Source organism: Microcaecilia unicolor, chromosome 2 (genome assembly GCF_901765095.1).
Source record: "Microcaecilia unicolor chromosome 2, aMicUni1.1, whole genome shotgun sequence".
Taxonomy (NCBI): domain Eukaryota; kingdom Metazoa; phylum Chordata; class Amphibia; order Gymnophiona; family Siphonopidae; genus Microcaecilia; species Microcaecilia unicolor.
Genome location: NC_044032.1, coordinates 58342643 through 58366373, shown reverse-complemented (window position 1 = coordinate 58366373; position 23731 = coordinate 58342643). Strand labels below are relative to the sequence as shown.

General features: G+C 41.4%; 1 protein-coding gene across 1 annotated transcript in view; it reads left to right on the top strand.

The window, feature by feature from the left end:
- The window catches only part of TCF4 (transcription factor 4), an 816409-nt gene that overhangs the window by 779960 nt on the left and 12718 nt on the right, over positions 1–23731 (top strand). The window contains exons 17-19 of the mRNA XM_030192973.1: positions 7572–7707; positions 11624–11786; positions 23229–23458. Coding sequence (XP_030048833.1) covers positions 7572–7707; positions 11624–11786; positions 23229–23458 — 529 coding nt within the window. The remainder of the gene's footprint in view (positions 1–7571; positions 7708–11623; positions 11787–23228; positions 23459–23731) is intronic.

Here is a 23731-nt window from a genome sequence, read left to right as displayed (position 1 = left end):
TGTAAAGAAATGAATTTGGTCTGTTAAGGTAAGCTTGAGTATAGTGAACTGCTCATTTTGAAGCAGTCAGCCCACCAGCCTCATTCCAGCACAGAATGTTTCACACTAGTTTTTATAACGCTTTATTCCACCTGATCGTTGCGGTTGTCTGGGTCTTTCACATCTGAGTGGAACCAATGTTTCAGCCATCATGTTATGGCTTTCTTAAGCATGATGGCCAAAGGTCAGTTTTACTTACTCAGACACAGCAAGACATGGACAACTGCAACAATCATGAAGCCAGCCGTGGAAGCCTAAGAAACCTTTTATTGCCCCTCATCATGTGTTAGTGCAATATAAAAACATACCCCCAATACCCCCAGTGGTCAGCATTTTCTGTAAACGCCAACTGCTGCAGGATTTTATACTTGCGTATTCCACACCGGTGTCTGAATACTGGCTGACATTTAATATCCGGGAAAGTTGGCCGGCACAACTTTTCTGAGTATCAGTGATATTCAGACCGGTACCGGATAGGTAACCAGGTAAAGTTAGGACAGTTACCCAGTTAGGACTAAATATTGCTCCACCCCCAGGCTATCCTTACACCCCCCCCCCCCCCCCCAATAGCAGTGAATCATTCAGACTGGCTATTCAGCAGCATTATCTGAATAATGACATTACATTTACAGGTATGGACTAAGTGAGTGGAACGTAGCTGGAGAGGAACTGTTCCTACCGGGATTTCCACTGATCAACCCCAGTGTGTGCAGCAAAATACAATCATTTTGCTGCGAGTTATTAATTCAGTAAGACAATTATATAACCAAATAATTACATATGGAAAATAAAATTACCCCTCAAAGAGGGGTAGTTGTCAAGGTGCGGTAAAAGTTGGGCTTTTACCACACCCTGAATTACCATGGGAGTCAGCAGCTGACAATAGCTCAGTACCGCAGGTTATTGACTCCTGTAGTAAATATATAATGCAGTTTATAAGCCACCTCACAAACAGTGTTACTTTACCCTCCTGGGAGCACTGGGCCACAAAACCAAGGCCTGATAACCCTGATCACATTTCAGAGAGGCTAGCCAGAGTTAACAGATGATGTCCCCAGAGCCCCCCACCCCAACAGAACCTCCTGAGGTACCCCTACCCCCAGTGTATGGCTTCCTTCCGAAGACATGCTCCCTATGTCAAGGTCACCTCCCCCTGTCCAGCCCCTCCCCCAAGTCAAAACACAGGCCATACCCAAAAGTGTCTTCTAACTCCGGAGCACTCCTCTACCCAAAAGTTCCCTCAGTGGTCTGGCCCCCTCTTTCAGAATCCTCCCCTTTTTCAAATGCCCTCCCCTACCCCCGCCCCCCCCCCCCCCCATATGCCCCATCCCTACCCGGAGTCTACCTTCCATGTACCCTGAGGTCTAGTTGGAGTCTAGGCAGGAGCAATCCCCAGTCACTCGTGTACTTGCCAGTGCCAGGTTCTAAATTTATATGGAAACCTGACCCCTAGCAGTAGTACCACAAGACAGTTGATAAGGGTTACCAGCACCATTTTGAACCAGGTACCTTCACTAGACTCCAGAGAACCTAGTAGGGGACTACATATGGGTTGTGGGGCATTTGGGAAGAGAGGGGGGCAACTTACAGATGGGGTGGGGCTTCTGAGTGGGAGGATAATTCGGAGGGCTGTCTTGGAGGAACATTGACTTGGGGGGCCTGGACTGGAGGTGGGGGACCGTCACTTGGGCCATCAGAAGGGAGCCTTATATTGGGGTGGAGGCCCTTGGGGAGGGGATTTGTGATTGGGGGTGGCTCTGGGAACAGCTTTTGGGGATATTGCCAGGTATTTGTGACCTGGATTGGCCACTGTTGGAAACAGGATGCTGGGCTTGATGGACCTTTGGTCTTTCCCAGTATGGCAATACTTATGTACTTATGTAGCTTACGTTTATTCTGGCTGTTTCCTTTAAGATGCAGCCCAGAAGCATAAGATCAATGTTCCTGGGATGTAAAATAACCCCAGCTTTTTGCTAGGGTTACTCTTCTAGCTTTAACAGGGCTTGCAGTATTCACCGCATGCTGTGTTATGGATTTTGCATAGTAATGAGGTAGTTTGCATGCAGTTGCATGTTGCATCTCTTTACTATGTACCATGTGGTGACCTGAAGAATGAAGCACGTTATTGCTGAATCGCAGCTTGATAACTACCCTCCAAAATCACACAAAATGCTTCTCTTAAACATAGATTCCAATAAATGTGAATGTGATGGACCATCTGAAGGGAAACACTTCATAAGCAAATGCTATAATTGTGTTAATGTCCTTCAATTTGTTCTCATAACAGTAAACTAAAAAAATATGTATGCAATAATGTGAGTAATCGTCTACATGCAAAAATGGAGGAAAAATTAGAAATGGGCTATCTCAAATGCAAAGAACGATAATAAGGAATATTAGTTTTCTCAAATTTTGTGGATAACCATGGGATGATATCATGTTTCGAGGTGGTCTGTGTGCGATATGTATTGGTAATAAATTTTTTAGACTCCTGAAGCAGGCGCACAGGCGCCGAAACATAGCTGCTGTGTCGAGTCATTTGATGTTCTTTAATAAAGACTTTGTCACGCTATACGTCTCCTTTTTTCTGCTAATAAATTCTTTCAGAGCACTATAGCTCCCATAATGGTTCATCATGAAGCCTTTGATGAATTGAGGAGCTGTGCTAGACAGCAATGGGAGCTATAGTGCTACATACATAGTAACATATAGTAACATAGTAGATGACGGCATAAAAAGACCTGCACGGTCCATCCAGTCTGCCCAACAAGATAAAACTCATATGTGCTACTTTTTGTGTATACCTTACCTTGATTGTACCTGTCCTTTTCAGGGCACAGACCGTATAAGTCTGCCCTAGGTGCTGTGTTAGAATTTATTGGTAATTTGTACTGAGGTACGACATCTCAAAGCATATCATGTCGGATGACTAAAGCACCCTTGTTAATTAGCCACAAAATTTGAGATAAGTACTATTCCATTTTAATATTTTTGTATTTACATAGTAAATGACGGCAGATAAAGACCTGAACGGTCCATCCAGTCTGCCCAACAAGATAAACTCATTTTACATGGTATGTAATACTTTATACGTATATCCAAGTTTGATTTGTCCCTGCCTTTCTCAGGGCACAGACCGTAGAAGTCCGCCCTGCACTGGTTTTATTCTCCAAATACCGGCGTCGTCACCCAATGTCCCGCTAAGATTCCATAGATCCATTCCTTCTAAACAGGATTCCTTTGTGTTTATCCCACGCGTGTTTGAATTCCATTACCGTTTTCAGCTCCACCACCTCCCACGGGAGGGCATTCCACGTATTCACCACCCTCTCTGTGAAAAAATACTTCCCGACATTACTCCTGAGTCTGCCCCCCCTGCAACCTCAATTCATGTCCTCTAGTTCTACCACCGTCCTGTCTCTGGAAAAGGTTCGTATGTTAAATACATTAGAAAAAAACATTTTTCATATTTTTGTATGAAGATGATTACTCGCATTACAAACATTGGGGCCCTTTCACCAAACTGCGATTAAAGCAGCCTTAGCGCACCCTTACATAGCTCTTTCCATGTGCTGAGGCCATTTTTACCGCAGCAGTAAAATGGTCAAAAATCCTATTTTCTGTATTAATGGACATGCGCTAATTTTCTCGTTAGTACGTGAGCCACTACCACCAATTTGTTTTATACAGTGGTGGAAATAAGTATTTGATCCCTTGCTGATTTTGTAAGTTTGCCCACTGACAAAGACATGAGCAGCCCATAATTGAAGGGTAGGTTATTGGTAACAGTGAGAGATAGCACATCACAAATTAAATCCGGAAAATCACATTGTGGAAAGTATATGAATTTATTTGCATTCTGCAGAGGGAAATAAGTATTTGATCCCCCACCAACCAGTAAGAGATCTTGCCCCTACAGACCAGGTAGATGCTCCAAATCAACTCGTTACCTGCATGACAGACAGCTGTCGGCAATGGTCACCTGTATGAAAGACACCTGTCCACAGACTCAGTGAATCAGTCAGACTCTAACCTCTACAAAATGGCCAAGAGCAAGGAGCTGTCTAAGGATGTCAGGGACAAGATCATACACCTGCACAAGGCTGGAATGGGCTACAAAACCATCAGTAAGACGCTGGGCGAGAAGGAGGACAACTGTTGGTGCCATAGTAAGAAAATGGAAGAAGTACAAAATGACTGTCAATCGACAAAGATCTGGGGCTCACGCAAAATCTCACCTCGTGGGGTATCCTTGATCATGAGGAAGGTTAGAAATCAGCCTACAATTACAAGGGGGGAACTTGTCAATGATCTCAAGGCAGCTGGGACCACTGTCACCACGAAAACCATTGGTAACACATTACGACATAACGGATTGCAATCCTGCAGTGCCCGCAAGTCCCCCTGCTCCGGAAGGCACATGTGACGGCCCCGTCTGAAGTTTGCCAGTGAACACCTGGATGATGCCGAGAGTGATTGGGAGAAGGAGCTCTTTGGCATGAACTCAACTCGCCGTGTTTGGAGGAAGAGAAATGCTGCCTATGACCCAAAGAACACCGTCCCCACTGTCAAGCATGGAGGTGGAAATGTTATGTTTTGGGGGTGTTTCTCTGCTAAGGGCACAGGACTACTTCACCGCATCAATGGGCGAATGGATGGGGCCATGTACCGTACAATCTCAGTGACAACCTCCTTCCCCTCCGCCAGGCCTTAAAAATGGGTCGTGGCTGGGTCTTCCAGCACGACAATGACCCAAAACATACAGCCAAGGCAACAAAGGAGTGGCTCAGGAAGAAGCACATTAGGGTCATGGAGTGGCCTAGCCAGTCACCAGACCTTAATCCCATTGAAAACTTATGGAGGGAGCTGAAGCTGCGAGTTGCCAAGCGACAGCCCAGAACTCTTAATGATTTAGAGATGATCTGCAAAGAGGAGTGGACCAAAATTCCTCCTAACATGTGTGCAAACCTCATCATCAACTACAGAAGACGTCTGACCGCTGTGCTTGCCAACAAGGGTTTTGCCACCAAGTATTAGGTCTTGTTTGCCAGAGGGATTAATACTTATTTCCCTCTGCAGAATGCAAATAAATTCATATACTTTCCACAATGTGATTTTCCGGATTTAATTTGTGATGTGCTATCTCTCACTGTTACCAATAACCTACCCTTCAATTATGGGCTGCTCATGTCTTTGTCAGTGGGCAACTTACAAAATCAGCAAGGGATCAAATACTTATTTCCACCACTGTAGGTGGTAAGGGTTCACGTACTAACCCCGTGCTAATCAGTTAATGTGCGCCAATGTATCTGCTCTAACCAATTAGCACAGAACATGCCTACTCTCTGCCCCCTGACCTAACCCCAGCAATAAAAAAATAAATAAAATTTACTTTTAGTATGTGGGAAGCGTGTGTAGAGTGCAAAATTATCCCGGGGCACCTGAGTATGCTACGTAAGTTTTGTAAGGGCCCTTTTATTGAACAGTTGGCGTGCAGCAACAGGCTTGCCATGCGCCAATCTGGAACTACCGCTGGGCTTCTGCAGGAGCTCAGCGGTAGGTCCCACCCCCAGCGTGCACCATTTCCAGCGCTACAAAAATATTTTCTATTTTGTAGCGCCGGTGCTTACCTAGTGGTAATCGGGCATCGCTGGGTTAGTGCGGGAGCCCTTACCATCACTTTAATTGGTGGTTCACTTACCGCATGGCTGTTTCTTTTCCAGAAAAAAAAGACAGCCTTTTACCCACTGCAGTAAAAGGGGGCCTCTGCACAAGTGAAAAACACGCACTGAAACCAGCACAAGCCCCCTTTTACCGCAGCTTAATAAGGAGTGGAGGAGTGGCCTAGTGATTAGAGCACTAGTTTTGCAATCCAGAGGTGGCCAGTTCAAGTCCCACTGCTACTCCTTGTGATCATGGGCAAGTCACTTAACCCTCCATTGCCTCAGGTACAAACTTAGATTGTCAGCCCCCTGGGACAAAGAAGTATCCAGTGTACCTGAATGTAACATACCTTGAGCTACTACTGAAAAAGGTGTGAGCAAAATCAAAAATAAAAGGACCCATCAGGGGAGTAGCCAGACTTCGGCGGGAGGGGGTCCAGAGCCTGAGGTGAGGGGGCACATTTTAGCCCCCCCCCCCGCCATTGCCAACCCCCGCCGCCACCACCAACTTTGACAACCCTCTTGACCCCCCCAGGCTTCGTTCTGTTTCTGTGAGTCTGACGTCCTGCATGTACAACGTGCAGGACGTCAGAAACAGAGCAAAGCCTTCGCGGGAAGAAGAGGACCTCCTTGGCTGGCGGGGATTGGGGTCCTCCGCCAGCAAAGGTAGCCCACGGCGATGGCGGGGGAGGGTTGGCAGTGGGAGAGGGGGTCGAGAGGGTCGCCGGTACCTGGCCCCACGTAGCTGCGTCACTGGACCCATACTGCTGTAACCACAAACTATTGCTTACTGCAGCTTAGTAAAAGGGTCCATAGTTTTTAGTTTATTTGAATGATGACAAAAAAGGTATTAACTCTATTATAGCATTTGCTTATAAAGTGTTTCTCTTTTTGATGGTCCATCACATTATATTCACATCTTTTTGGAAAATGTGTTTAAGAGAAGTATTTGATGTGATTTTGATTATTTGATACGGTTTCTATGTGAGCGGTCAACGGTGACCGATGGGATTAATTTTTATACAAGAGAATTTTCAAGTGAGCATAATACAGAAGTAGAAGATTTTAGTTGAATTAAAAGCCCCAGTTATTTGCTGACTGTGGAGTATTGGCTAGTGGGGTAGTTGCATGAGTTGAATGTACTATCGCTCATGTTTCTCACATGGCCAACATTACTGATGTGTGTCATAAAGAAATCATTGAGCGTACATTTTTGAAGTTTTGCTGGTAAATCCAGTACGCTTCAGTTGTGATCTCCCTAGTTGTCAAAATTCACTAACAAATGAATATGGTAGGTGCTGCTAGGTTTGAAATCCATATGATGTTTTATTAAATTTATACCAAAGTAAGGGCTGTGTCACACATTGCTATGGCTCCCACTGTCGGAAGCTGAGCTGGTATTATAGAAAAAAAATGGCAGACCTGAGAATCCAGTCCTCTGAAATGAAAGTTGAATGCCAAATCAATATTCCTGCAGGATTTCTGATAGTGATGGGGGAATTGAAAAGCTCACACTTAAGCATATGGGCATTAAGATAATTGTCAGATCTGTTGGCGGACATGATAGAAGACAGATGGGTACGAATCAGTGCTCTCCACTGCAGCACCCAGGGAGACAATTTGACGTTTTACCTGCCTGAGCTACTCTGCCATGTATGTCACTGTGTGCTCCATGGCATCTTTACTAAGCGTTAAGTGGGATTTTTTGTAATTAGTATATTTACAGTTTAAGGGTGCCCTCTAGTGATAGGTATAAGAAATTTTCTTTTCTAAAACGTATGTGTGGCTCCCAGCACCATGTGTTGTGGTCTTTCAAGGTAATGTTGCACCCATATTCATTTCCATAACATGTAAATTTTTTTTTGATAGGTTGGGGCTCATCGTGACGATGGTGTGGGCCTGCGAGGCAGCCATTCTCTTGTGCCAAATCAGGTTTCTGTTCCACAACTGCCAGTTCAGTCTGCCACATCCCCTGATTTGAACCCAAGCCAAGATCCCTACCGGAGTAAGTACATCAGAGTGACAAAGCTACAAAACCAAACTCTTTGCATCCAAGCTGATCCTTAGCTCTTCATAGGGCAATATAAGAGGAGTTTTCTTTCTCTTTTTTCTTTCTTTAGGTGTCTTAAAGGTCTTTTCTTTCTCATAGGGATATACAGAGAACAAACAATGCCTGTTCACTTTTGGTTCATTTGGGATTCTTTCCTGATTTTTGGACATTTTTTGATTCATTTCACCCATTCATTTTAATAAAGAATTTTTAATTTGCATTAGAACATTTTAACATTCATTAAGGAGTTTAGTGATTAAGATACAGTAAAGTTGGGCCTTTACTGCACCATAATTCACTATGGAAGTGACCAACATTTAGTAGCTCAGTACTATAGTTAGTGACTCCCACGATACATGAATCATGCTACCTGTCATCAACCTCACAAGCAATGTTATCATACTGCCTGGGAACATCAGGCCACTAATTTGCAGCCAGTACACCCAGACCAAATCTTAAAGGAGCTGGAAATGTTTGCCCCCCCCCCCCCCCCATATCACTCCCCACTTCCAAAGCCCCCATCCTTCTTTAGCCATAGCCATTCCCCCCCCCCCCCCCCCCCCGGTATACCATTACAAATCCCTGGGTCTGGTGGGGTTGGGTGTTGTGTTCAAAATGGTGCCTGTGACCTCTAATAATAGTCTCATGGTACTACTGCTAGGGTCAAGCTGCCATATAAGGGACTACCACTAGGGGTCACCAGCAACATTTTAAAACCTAGTGCTTGCAGGGGCAGGAGCAATTGAGGATCGCTTCTTTGCCAACCCTATTAAATCCTAAGGATTTTTAAAAGTAGGCCCAGGGGATCTATGGGAGAGTAGAGAGGCTTTGGAAGAGAGGGGACCCTTGCAGGAGTTTCGGATGGCAGACAAGTGATGCTTTGGGGAAGAGTAATGCTGATGGGGAGGGGGCTTTTTGGGAATGAGGAGATTCATCATTATTACCCAGCCCCTTTAATATGAAGCCTAGGAGCATCAGACTGCAGCCTTGTGGCCCAATTCTCTCAGCAAGGTAAATTAGCATCAGCTTTTCATGCTTGTTATTGCTGTTTAATGTTATTATGATCTGTTTTGTTTTATGTTTTGTGATATGCATAATGTGAATTTTCTTTTGTAAAGCACCTAGTTATAGATGGTATAGAATTAAAAAAATAAATAAATAATAAATAAATAAATGCCCACTAATGGACAAATAATGCACCTTATTGCCCTAACACACCTTAATTCTTCACCCTTAATTGACGTAACGTGTTAATTCATAGGTAGTGTGCATTAAGTTGACTTATCATGCACAAACATTTATAAGGCACAGTACAAACCAATGCGTGCTAAAGAATGCACTCCCCTTGCCTTCTCCTTTGAACTCTTTTTTTCTCTCCATTGTCTCTGCTCTTCTTCTGTATCCTAATACATGATATAAAAAGCCTAATCATTTTAAGCTATCTATAAGCATCTCTAGTCCATTTGTTGCTTTTAAATGTTTAAACAGCCGGTACTTGCTGTATTTATTTTTATGCAGCAGGTAAGAAATGGGGCCCTTTAACTAAATCATGTTAAGCACTAATACAAGCTTAACATTGGACAAAGGCCTACCACAAAATGTGTAAGCGTGTTATTGCAGTAGTTGTCTCAGCTTTCATTAATCGTGCATTCTTTATTTTTTTTTAATATTTTTTGGGAGGTGGCGTGGCATGGGTGAAGAATGGGTGTGGAAGTGTTATCAGCTAGTGGGCTTGCATTAGTGCGTGCTACTTGGATAACACAGACTTAACGCGGGAGTATTTATCACCTCCTAAACAGGACATGGTTAGTACTCTTGTGTTATTATTTTTGCAAGTACCATTCACTAATCCAAACACTCAAATGCTATTATAGAATTAACACATGGTTTGCTGCATCTTGGGCCTAACATTTGGCAGCTTTCTAGGATTTAGGTACATAATATAAGGCATATGCAGTTGGCTGAATGATCTTATGTAGCTTTTCAACTGTCTAAAACTACACTTGTCTAGGTTTAACCACAAAATGTTATTACATTGTTACTTGTAAGCATGGATTGAACACGTCTCCTATATTAATATGTATCATAGTAAGTCTGGAAAATAATGAAAATAATAACACATGCACCATCAAACTGCAGTCATAAGTTCATAATGCACATAAATTTGTCTGCATAAAAAGGCATTCAAAGGAGAGTCTTATTAATTTCCTCATGGGTGCTTACCTCTAGCTTAGTTTAATTTAGTTCATTCCGTCATATGTTCTCTTGGGCTTCCGCGGCTGACGTCATGGTTGTTGCCGTTTTCTGGTTCTTGCCGAATCTGAGTAAGTGGAAGCGAAGTTTCAGCTATCATGCTGTGGCTTTCTTCAGGGTATGCTATGAGGCCCGCAGTTTCTCACCAAAATTCAAATTTCTGACCAACAGACTTTCCCGCCTCTATCTCCTTCCTTCCTGAGAAAACTCCCCACCTCAAACCCCAGCCAGTCGGGTTTCAGAACCCACTATAAAAAAAGACAAACCAGACTTCACAGCATACTCTGAAGAAAGCTACAGCACGATGGCTGAAATGTCAGTTCCACTTACTAGGATGCAGCAAGACCCACACAACTGCAGCAATTCATTCAGTCACTTGACCATACTGATTTTCCTGTAGAAGCACAACAAAGTGGTTTACATAATAAACTTATAGGAGTAGAAAACAGAAAAGAAGAAAAGAAGACTTTGTTAAAGGGGCAACAACTTGTGGCTAAAGTCTTTTGGGTCTTTTGGGTCCTGGTCGTATGGTAGAATACTATAAGAATTGGAGAGATTGAAACTCTAATACAAATGTAACCACAATTTCAAAAATATATATATCTGGAACACATGACACTGCTAATGGTGAAAATGGACAGTTTTGGATGTTGCTGACTGATATCATCAATGGTTATTCAAGATTTATCACTAACGTTACAATGGTTTGTTGAAAAAAAGGACAGAACTATTTTATAAATTGGTGATTCAATGAGTCTGATTTGAAGCAAGGCTGAATCTTGTGGGAGACTCTGGAGCAGTGGATTAACACATGATTAAAGAGCTGTGATCACACATTGATGTAAAAGATTGCCAGATATATGCTATTTGAATGTGTATCGAAAGAATATTGTGGAGAATTGTTTGGTTTTAAATGTATTGGTGTATGGATTGGTTAATAACTATGGGTTAAGGGAATGGATTTTATTTTAGGAAAATTGTATTGATTTAATAAAGAAATATATTTTAAAATGTAAAACAGTTACTAGTGAATAATTTGTGGCTAAAGTCTTGAGACACCCAATGGCTCACCTCATGCCTCAACAAAAGCTTTAGTGAAAGGTTTTAATGCATGCCTTGATGGGTGAAGTTGCAGAGATATATTTAGCCACGTAACAACCTGATGTTCAAACATAGTTCATGCAGGAAACATTTGTTTGAAAATCGGGTTGTTATGCTACAAGTTCTAATAGCTGTACTGACCCTGGAGAAAACAGGATTCCTTATTGATGCAGATGCCTTTTATTGGGTCAACAGAAGGGTAATCCAGAGATGTTGTACTGCGAAGTTCTCAAGATCACTTCCATGAAAAATGGACCAATGTGGTCTAAAAAGCTCATGTCCTGTAGGTTACTTCAGTCAGTCTTATCTCAATCCAATAATAATTGTTTCAGTTGTTAAAGAATAGCTAAAGAGTAGATTTGAGGATGGTAATTTTATCTTAACTGATGGGTGTTGCCTCAATACTGTGTGCATCTTGCATGAAAAATAACTAAAAATATGTGAAATAAAGTCCATTATGAAAAACAGACCAGTGTTTGAGTAAAAAGCTTACAGCAGGTTCCTCTTTTTCTTGCAGGTTTGCCAACTGGACTGCCAGGACAGAACATGTCTCCGAGGTGCTCCGATATCAAATCTGAGGATGAAGGAGATGAAAATCTTCAGGACGGGAAATCTTCTGAGGACAAGAAATTAGATGACGACAAGAAGGATATCAAATCAATTACTAGGTCAAGATCTAGGTAACAGTAAATAATAGTGTCGCTTCATTAATTCCTTTGCTGGATTTTGATGAAGTGAACAAAATGGATTATGGAGAAACCAATATTTGTTTCCCTGGCAGATAAAATATATTACCTGAAGGAAGCCAAAGTCCTATTCTGGTAGTATAGACTCTGTCATTGCAGATCATAGTCCAGGAAAATTCCTGTAATCTCACAAATTTGAAATTCAATTCCTATATTCCTAATGAGGTTTAACTGAATTGCTCTTCTCTCCTCCTAAGCTTTTAACTAGTGTTTTAAATTGTATTTACTTGTATTTAAAGTATGATCATTTAACTACTTGTTCCATGACAAAGCAGAAGCATCCTTTTCACGTCATTTATCAGCTTAAAATAGAGAGCTATGTATTTCAGATCAGCAGTTAATACTAGGCATCTTTATTATTGTAATAATCACTTTGTTGCATGTACAGATCTATGTATAGGCAGAGTGAAGCTGCTGCATGCATGAAGCTTGAGTAAAAGAATCAACTGACTGTAAGAGCCAAGCATTTGTTTTACACAAGTGGGCTTAACTGGCAGGTGTGCAGCAAAATTCAAAACGAGGCATTTCAGGACAGACCAAATGATGCCGAACAACTGACCATACAAGAGCTATAAGAAAGATAAAAGGGCAGAGGGGTGCCTAAGAATGTGACTGCAAAAAGGAAAAGGAAATGTAGTTATTAATTTTTAAAAATATTTTTTTTAAAACAGGTTTAAAACAATCATATAAATTCAAATAACAACATACAAAGCAGATAAGTGTTTTTAAAAAGCCATGTTTCAGCTAAACAAGTGCATCAAAGGTTAAGGGCTAGATTCTATATATGGTGCCTGAAAAATCCTTGTGGAAAAAAAATACACCTAGGCATATTCTCTAAAGTATGCCTACATTTTATACAATAGGCTTAAATTTCCACTAAGTATATAGAATACGTTGAGCACCTCGCCACTCAACCAAGTTTAGTTGTGGCCATTTACGCCACATTTTACTTGACAAATTCTGATGCCTAAATTAGGTGCACAGCAGGTGTATTCTATAACAATGCATATAGATTTTAGAATGCCCATGCCACTCTCATGGCCATGTCCCCTTTTCAACTATGTGACTTAGAATTTACATGCACCACAGTACAAAACACGCTTTGTAAGTTCTATGTGTAAATCATAATGCCAATTTGTGCTAATAATTACTTGTTAACATCCAGTTGACAGAGCTGATTAGCTAGTTAACCAGTTAAGGGGCCCTTTTACAGAGCAGCAGTAAGCCCAACGCGGGCTTACCGGTCGCTCTTCTGGGACTACCGCTGGCCCAACACGGCCTCCGGCGGTAGTCCCGCCCCAAGCACATGTCATTTCCAAGGGAAAAAGAAAACCCCTGGAAATGGCTTGCGAGGCGGTAACCCAACTACTGCTGGGTTAGCGCGGGAGCCCTTATCGCCACCTCAGTGGGTGGCGGTAAGAGCTCCCTATCGCGTGGCCATGCAGTAAGAGTTCTATTACCACATGGCCATGTGTGCCTCGGGTCTTTTTACCCGCTGCAGTAGCATATGTGGGATGCATAGTTACATGTATAAATTATACACTTGTATTACTGCTGATACATCAGAATTCTATAAAGGAAAGTAGGCACTTGCGTTCCTTCGTATAAGCACTTTCTTGATGCCTAAAAATAAGCCCCCCTTCTTATAATTGCTATCCATATGTATAGTTAATATAACCACAAGGCAAACGTCAGCAAATTATCTTACTTCCAAGTTCTACTCCAAGCTAAAGACATAAATGTTCTTATAATTCATATACTGGAAATCACATTATTATTCTGCTAAAAGTCACGTGTATAAGAAGGAAAGAGACCTCAAATGTCCAAAAGGAGGTTTTTTGAGACCGATGAGAAGTATGGGGTCCGATGAACATAGGCACTAAGATTTTCTGCTTGCTGCCATAGTCAGGACATTTGAGGTCTTTTCCCTCCATTTTATGCTTTTTAGCAGAATAATAATGTGATTTCCAGTATATGAATTATAAGAACATATATGTTTTCAGCAAATGTATCAGAACACCCTTGCTCCATCCTGTAATACCCAGATAATGCCGGAGTGTGTAGAGGGAATAGGGAATTTTCAGTAGCACTGTCTGTAGAGTGGCACTGAAAATTCTTGGATCTGGGACTATTTAAAGAGCAATTCTTTGTGTGCAACATTTATGTGCTAGTTGCACACGTAAATGTACAGGATATCAGCACTTTCACAAAGTAAGTAGCAGCAAAGCAACTTCTGTAAGGACGCTTGTAAGTAGTATACACCACAGATTCTATATAGATTGCCTAAATTTAGGTGCCTAGAGCAGATGCTGGTGCAAAGTAATTAGTTATTGAGGTGTCAACAATCAATAATTGACATTAATTGGCAACAATTTGGAGTTATGCATGCATCTACCATAGGCGCTATTCTATAACATCCATGCCTATATTTTATAGTGTGCAACTCCAAAGGGGCCTGGCTATGGGAGGGGCATTCCCAGAAGTTTGGTGTGATGCTATAGAATACTGGAGCATAAGGAGCCTTCAAATGTGAGAGTGTCTCAGCTGCACTTTATTGATTGGAACCAAGACGGTCCGTGTTTCAGCAACAAATGCCTGTGTCAGGGGTTTATTCATGGTATTTGATTCCAAAGAAAAAAATATTCCAATGACATCACCTTCAGGTCCTCAGATACTCCACACCAGACATCACCGCGGAGACCCAGGCAAAGGTATCAGCCTGCTTATCCGACATTGCTGCCTGGATGTCCAACCGCCACCTGAAACTGAACATGTCCAAGACCGAGCTTATCGTCTTTCCACCAAAACCCACTTCTCCTCTTCCTCCACTTTCTATCTCAGTTGATAACACCCTCATCCTCCCCATCTCATCTGCCCGCAACCTCGGAGTCATCTTTGACTCCTCTCTCTCCTTCTCTGCGCATATCCAGCAGATAGCCAAGACATGTCGCTTCTTCCTCTTTAACATCAGCAAAATTCGCCCTTTCCTCTCTGAACACACCACCCGAACTCTCGTCCACGCTCTCATTACCTCTCACCTGGACTACTGCAACTTACTCCTCACCGGCCTCCCACTTAGCCATCTATCCCCCCTTCAGTCTGTTCAGAACTCTGCTGCACATCTCATATTCCGCAAGAACCGATATACTCGTATCACCCCTCTCCTCAGGTCACTTCACTGGCTTCCGATCAGATACCGCATTCAATTCAAGCTTCTCCTTCTTACCTACAAATGCACTCAGTCTGCTGCTCCTCACTATCTTTCTACCCTCATCTCCCCTTACGTTCCCGCCCGTAACCTCCGTTCACAGGATAAATCCCTCCTCTCAGTACCCTTCTCCACCACCGCCAACTCCAGGCTCCGCTCATTCTGCCTCGCCTCACCCTATGCTTGGAACAACCTTCCTGAACCCTTATGCCAAGCCCCCTCCATGCCCGTCTTCAAGTCTTTGCTTAAAGCCCACCTCTTCAATGCTGCGTTCGGCACCTAACCCTTACCGTTCAGTGAATCCAGACTGCCCCTATCGGACCGACCGTTCACTTGTCTATTAGATTGTAAGCTCTTTGAGCAGGGACTGTCTCTCTTTGTTAAATTGTACAGTGCTGCGTAACCCTAGTAGCGCTCTAGAAATGTTAAGTAGTAGTAGTAAGTAGTAGATACTATCATTCCAAGATTCTTCACCCTGTCTGTGAAAGGCTGATATGCACAGACAGGGAGAGGCATCTTGGACTGATAGTTTCTGAGAATCTGAAGGAGACGAATAGTGTGACAAGGTGGTGGCCGTAGTTAGAAGGATGCTAGGCTGTATAGAGAGAGGTGTACAGGAGGTGTTGATACCCCTATACAAATTGTTGGTGAGGCCCTACCTGGAGTATTGTGTTCGGTTTTAGAGACCGTATCTTGCTAAAGATGTAAGAATTCTTGAAGCTGTCCAGAAGAAGGTGACAAGAATGATATGGGGCTTGTGCCAAAGGACATATGAGAAGAGACTGGAAGACCTGAATATGCATACCCTAGAGGAGAGGAGGGACAGGGGAGATACGATACAGACTTTTAAATACTTGAAAGATATTAATAAAGAAACAAATATTTTCCATAGAAGGGAAAGTGGTAAAACTAGAGGACATGAATTGAGGTTGCAGGGTGGTTGATGCCTGGAATGACCTCCCAAGACAGGTGGTGGAAAAAAACTGTAGTGGAATTCAAAAAGGCATGGGATGAACACAGAGGATCTCTAATTAGAAAACAAATGATATATAAAACAAAACTTAAAGGGTTGCATATGTGTTTGCTTGTGAAGTGGTGTTTAGATGGCGACTCTGGCTGCATCAACTAAGGCTGGGCTGGGTTGTATGGTCTGAGTCCCACATATGGCGATCCAGTTTAGGGTGGGCTGGAGAGAGCTTCAGTGGATACTCCACTGGTTTGGAACATGAGGACAGTGCTGGGTAGACTTTTACAGTCTTTGTCCTGCAAATGACAAGACGGATTTGGATACGCAGGAGTGGGCTTTGACGGCAACTCCAGTAGTTGGAACATAAGGACAGAGCCGGGATGACTTGTATGTTCTATGTCCCAGAAACACCAAAGAAAGACCATGATCAAGTAAATAATATCACGTTCATTGTTGATTGAAATCTTGATTTGATAATGAATGTGACTATTGGGCAGAATGAATGAACCATTTAGGTCTTTATCTGCCATCACTTACTATGTTACTATGAAAAACAAACTTGTCTTGAAAAAGACAGGTCTGCACATAAGTTCAAAAAGAGATGCCAAAAAGCGCTTATCACGCCAGAGTTTGGCAATTTTGACAGTGCAGAACACCCTACCAAGTTTATAATTTGTTCCTGCACTTTTTGGCATCTCTTTTTGAAGTTAGGAGTGGACCTGTCTTTTTGAAGACAAGTTTGTTTTCGTCATTGGAATATTTGTTTGTTTGGAATCAAATACCATAAATAGACCCCTGACGCAGGCATTTGTTGCCGAAACATGGACCACATCACGTCCAATCAATAAAGTGCAGCTGAAATGCTCTCATATTTGAAGGCTCCTTGTGCTTTTTTTGGATATTAGCCATTAGCATGTGGCCATTAAAAAAGAATCATCTATATAATCCCATACACTCACAAATTATATATGTCACACAGTCTAGGCTGACAACTTCAACATCTTTTTTCATTGTTTTCTTTTTAAATATATATATTTTTTTATGTATGTTTATGGGGATCATCAGAATAAATAACAGCAAATCCCATCTGGGAACAGCGTCCCATATATTGTGGCGCTGAATAAATCTTCATAGATCAACCCGATTTTATCTTTTTCAAAAACTTTTTAAATATATCAATCCTTAAAATAACATATCTTCATAACCTTTAAGGTGCCAATTGAGATGCAATTTAATCCTGCATAGTATTGCATAATACTTAGCTTTGGCAGCGATTTTCAACAGAGTCAAACCCCGAACAACATGGCCAGGTTTCGTCGTCCTTCTTCAGGGAAGAGGTTTTGCTACAACAAAAAAGTACAAAATTATCAAACTGCTGCCAGTCATAGAAAAACTCATTTAAAAATACTTTTACTCCTTCATTAAAAAAAGAATAGCATGTGAGCCCTTACTGCCACCTATTTTATAGGCAGGGCTCACGCGCTTATCATGCACTAATCAACGTACGACAATGTTGCAGCGCTGATTACCTCAGAAATGCCCACTCTCTGCCTCCAGACACACCCCCTCCATGGTAAAAATAAAACTAATTTTTTGGATGCCTGAGCGTGCCCCACAGTAAGCCCTTTTAAGCTTCGGTAAGCACTCTGCAGTAAGCACGCACTAGTACTTACTGCCACTTGGTGAAATGGCCCCTATATGATATATTTACATAAGCAATTCAAAATTGTTTGTCCCAGAAACCAATATAAAATTACTGTAGTAGTTGAAAAAGGAAAGGTATTTGTTGTGTGATTCAGGAGTCTATTGTACTCATCTTGTGTTGTTAATATATAATACTAGCAAGATTAAGGTGAAAGAAATAACATTTCATATTAGTAATCTACAACCTATTATATAAAGCTCAAAGTAGCAATGTAGAATTGACTTTATTTTTAAAAAATCTGTATTTAAAAGGTTATCGGTTTGGTTATCCTGCATGTACTGTTCTGGTGTATGGCTTGCAACTTGGGGTTGTGATGCAAGATTACATGCTAGAGAAATGCCATCTGTTTTTTCTTGCTCTTCAGTATAAATCAGAACAGAAGTGTCATCTAGTCAGATGCTTCCTTTGCCTTTTGCAGAGGAACACTTGTAATCTGATGGGCACTGTGCGAATGCTTTTATCATTTGGCATTTGAGCAGCTGACTTGTAAGGCAAATGTTTCAATTAGTGGAAAAAGAAAAAAATGGAGAGTAATTTTAATTGTTTTATTCTGTTAATTCTTGACAGATGGAATATTTTCCCCTCTTTCCCTCAACTAGTTTTATATAGCTATAGATAGATATAGGGCAGTACTGCTCAACTGTAATGGGTATTTTCTATAGACTGCAAGACTGATAAGGCACACAAGTGGGTAATATCATCTGATGGTACCGGAATGCATCTGCTCTCCCAGAGCTCAGAATTGTAGTGTAAGCTTCTGCGCATTCCAGCCAGCTCAGCTTCTCAATTAGTTCCAATAGTCTCTCAGTAAGATGGGAGAGGTTGCATGCTTTATCAATCCTTCTATCTACAGAAAACATCTGTTACAGGTGAGGTGAGCAAAATTGATTTATCCATTGAGAAGCAGGTTACGTTAGGCCTATAAGTGATTGAGTCCCAACCTTAGGGTTGCTCAGTATTGAATTATCTTAGTCTTCGGAATAACCACAACGTCAAGTGCAAGAATTGTTAGTTGAGAAGGACAGATTGGCCACGACCGCTTGATCAAAGGCACCATCCTTGACTTTGGAGCTGAGAAGAGCATGCAAGAGGCCAATCAGTTTGCTAAAGTTAATTGTGCAACCAGCATACTAGGCCTATTTAGATCAACTGAAATGAATAGCTGAGACAGTTTTCTTAATGATGCAGTTATTTTGCAAGTAGCAGGTGAGACCTTGTTTGCAATTTAAAGTATGAAGGGCCTTTTCTTGAGTATTTGAATGAGTGTGAAGGCATGATTATTTTAGGTAAAAACTTAGATGTGCTAAGAACAACTTTGTGATAATGAAACTGCATGTATGCAAAATGATGCACTTTGGGAAGAATAATTCAGATTATGACTACATGATGCTAGGTTCCACAGGAGTCACCACCTAAGAAAAAGATCTAAGTGTCATTATAGACAATATGCTGAAATCATCAGCTGTGTGTAGCAATAGCAAAAAAAATCAAACACAATATTAGAAAAAAAAAAGAATAGAGAATAAAACAAAGAGTATTATAATCTTCTGTGTCATTCCATGGTGTAACCTGGTTGTCACATCTCAAAAAGGTATAAAGAAGACTAACCAAAATGATTAAGGGGATGGAACTCTTCTCATATGAGAAAAGGCTTAAGAGTTTAGGGCTCTTCAGCATGGAGGAGTTACAACTGAGATGTGATAGAGGTCTGCAAAATCCTGAGTGGAGCAGAACAAGTAAACATGAAGTGATAGCCTATTCTTTCAAATATGGAATATGCCAAGCTCTGGAACTCTTTGCTGGAGGAAGTGGGAAAACCAGTGAGCATAGCTGGGTTTAAAAAAGGTTTGGATAAATTCCTGGAGATAAAGTCCATGAACTGTTATTAAGGAAGACCTAGGGAAAGCCATTGCTTACCCCTGGGGGTCAGTAGCATGGAATCTAGCTACCTCTTGGGGTTCTGCCAGGTACTTGTCACCTGATTTGACCACTGTTGGAAGCAGGATAGTTGGCTGGATGGACCTTTAGTCTGAACCAGTATGGCAATTGTTCCATCTGATATTCAGCTGTCTGGGGCCCAAGTATTCCTGGATATTCAGTGCCAACTCCTTTTCAGGTACTTGCACTATATATCCAAGTATTTGATGGTACCCAGAAGTTATCTGGGTACAGCTGATATTCAGTGCCATATCTAGAGAGCTAACTAGGCATCATTAACTGAGCTCAGCAATTCTGTCCAGGCAGCCAAGAAATGACATTATCCATTCACTCACCCACCCACCCACATACAGTATTTTTATAAAGTTAAATTACCCCAGGGGTGAGACACGTATTATACACAGTGATAAAACAGTGACATGCATGTAGGCTTGTTCTGAGGTGGAGTATGAGTGGAATTCAGGCAGAGTCACAAGGTACACATATGCTCATACATTTATTGTATTCTTATACATTTACATCAGTTACTGAGCTGGTGCAAATCTCTATGGCCTCAATCTAGCTGCAATTTCTGTTGGATTACCCATAATATTTTATTACATAGATGCCTATGGTGCTCATTTTCAAAGCACATAGACATCTCAAAATGCCCCTTAAAAAGTCTGCCAAACGCATCCAATAGCAATTTTGGAAAGGCAGAAAAAAAAAGTTCAACACTGCAGTTTGCCTAAATAGTGCGTTGAGGGCAGGTAGGTGGGACCAGGGAGGGTTCAACAGCTATAATTGAACAAGAAGAAATGTCCAAGTCTTGGATTTAGGATGTCCTAATTTAGACATGTTTCAATCACATTCAAGGTGAAAAAGGTGCTCTGATTGAATAGCTGACCACTGCAGGGATTAAGGCAATAATTCCTCAGTGTTACTGTCCTTTTCCCTTTCCCCTGAAAGTGAGACTAGAAAGGAATACCAGCCTCTATGACAGCCTCAGTTATTTCAGGCATTCTGTCTAAAAGCAGTCACAAGTGTGAGGAGTAGTCTAGTGGTTAGTGCAGTGGACCTTAAACCAAGGGACCATAGTTCAAAATTGTGAGCCCTTCAGAAACATAAATATATCTACTGTACCTACATGTAAGCCACCTGCAAGTCCGAAGGCTATTGAAGTAATGTACATTCAGGTACCGTAAGTATTTTTCTGTTCCTGGAGGGCTCACAATTACGACAAACACAGAAGAAAGCAGACCTCCGCAATGGAAAATCCAAGAGAAGGGCACAGCAAAGGCGACAAAGTAGATGGTGCCAATCAATCTTCTACTGGACTCAAGAAAAGTTCACAGCAAGAGTTTATTATTCAAAAAAATGGACTTGACACGAATCGTGTTTCGGTCACTCTGGCCTGCCTCAGGAGTCCCTGTATGGCACAGTGCTGTTGATTCTTTTTATGCTTTTCGAGCAGTGCCGTTCGTATCAGTATAAAGGAGCTGAAAGGTTTCTTTATTTTCCAGGTCTTGTTAGCAAACCCCAACATTTGGAGAAGACTTTTCCCAAAGAATCAACAGCACTGGTGTGACCGCACCTCGAATATTGTGTTCAATTCTGGTCGCCGTATCTCAAAAAAGATATAGTGGAATTAGAAAAGGTGCAGAGAAGAGCAACAAAAATGATAAAGGGGATGGGACAACTTCCCTATCAGGAAAGGCTAAAGAGGCTAGGGCTCTTCAACTTGGATTAAATGCGGCTGAGGGGAGATATGATAGAGGTCTATAAAATAATGAATGGATTGGAACGGGTAGATGTGAAGCGTCTGTTTATGCTTTCCAAAAATTCTAGGACTAGGGGCCATGCGATGAAGCTACAATGTAGTAAATTTAAAACGAATCAGAGAAAATGTTTCTTCACTCAACCTGTAATTAAACTCTGGAATTCGTTGCCAGAGAATGTGGTAAAAAGGCAGTTAGGTTTCCGGAGTTTAAAAAGGGTTTGGACAGCTTCCTAAAGAAAAACTCCATAGACCATTATTAAATGGACTTGGGGAAAATCCACTATTTCTGGGATAAGCAGTATAGAATGTTTTGTACTTTTTTGGGATCTTGCCAGGTATTTGTGACCTGGATTGGCCACTGTTGGAAACAGGATGCTGGGCTTGATGGACCTTTGGTCTTTCCCAGTATGGCAATACTTATGTACTTATGTACTTATTCTGTAACACTGTATTCAAATTCTCGGAATGCCCCTGACCCGCCCATACCTTTCCCATGGCCATGAAACAAAAAAGCGAGGTGAACCCAGGGAGGATATCAAGGACACTTTATTGTAAAACAACCCGACACGGCCGTGTTTCGGCACAAAAGCCTGCTTGAAGGGGTCTGGTAAATCTCTAATGTTCTGGCTAAATATCTAACAAAAGAGAAATGTCAGTATCCAGTCCGTTGAATCCTTAATAATGCAAAAACGCTGAACTACAATAGCCTTCCAACCGGCTAGGATTCAACGTGCAAAGCTTATTCTGTAAGTGTGCTGAGCTTCTAATACACACAGGCAAAGAGGAGTGTGGTTATAAGTAGGGAAACGAGTGTTTTGTGGGTGTTCTGAAATGTATACATGTAGTTATAGAATATGGCCCAGTTTGCATAAATCTACGCACCAGGATTTATGCCACATTTTCATTGGTGTAAATGGATACATGTAGTTTAGGCACTGAAATATCATCTAATCATACGCTTTAATTGGCACCTAAATATAGGTGCCAATTATAGAATACGCTTAGCACTGATCTCAGTTCTGAATTTTTAGACGCCATATATAGAATCTCCTCCTATGTGACTACCTCTAAAATACGTGCCCTGGAAGATATGTGCATATTTACAGAAGAGTTCTTAGGTGCATTTATGACATTGCTTAGTTCCCCATTGTTAGCTACTGCTCCCCTTGTCTATCCTTGTGAACTTTCACTGTATTTTCACAATTTGTAATTTGTCCTAATTTTGCTGTAAGCCATATTGTGCCTGCATGAGTGGGAAAATGTGGGATACAAATGAACAATAAAAAAAATATATATGCTAATATTCTAAATATTTACACATGTAGGTTGCATGTAAATATTAGCACCTGTTTTGTAAAATTAGCCCCAATGTGTCAGACAGTCAAAATTGAGGATTTATCTCTTGAGCTTTACAATAATCTATTGAATTTAGAAGTTTGGTAAAGGCAGAATATCAAATTAATCAAATCAAATGTAATTCCAGAAGTATTATGATATGCAAGTGAGGCCACTGTTATAATGATAACAATATCTTTTATGGTACCTTATAACCAAGTCATCAATTGCCCAAAACAATGAATCGTCTTCCATTTATTGCATTCCCTTTTCAATTGTAATATCTTCTTGATTTCATAATGTTCTGTTTTGTAATTTTTATTGTATTGTGAAACAAAAGCAACTGGTTGACTTGATAGCCTTTGGAGAGTTTCTGATTATGGGTAACAATGATAGTTTTCATTAACATGATTCACTTCTTCTATTCCAAATCATTAGACAATGTTCATATTTTGGTTTCCCAGCAATAACGACGATGAAGATCTTACACCAGAGCAGAAGGCAGAACGAGAGAAGGAGCGAAGAATGGCCAACAACGCTCGTGAGCGTCTGCGTGTGCGTGATATTAATGAAGCTTTCAAGGAATTGGGACGAATGGTGCAGCTCCATTTGAAGAGCGACAAGCCCCAGACAAAGCTTCTCATACTTCACCAGGCTGTGGCCGTTATCCTCAGCTTGGAACAGCAAGTCCGAGGTCAGTTGCTAACAGTTTGTTGTTATTACAATTTTAGTTTACTTTACAGAATTTGATATCATGCCTCACCATAAAAGCTTGAGATGTTACAGTAAAATTAATAAGAATCACATATATAAGCAGGTACTATCAAATCTTACCACTTGCACCCCCCCCCCCCCCGTTATTTACCCCCATTTTATTTTCAACCTTAAATGTCTTATTATAAAATTATGTTTTTAAATGATTTAGTTAAATCACCTGTCCCCATCTGTCTGCTGATATTCAGTGGCA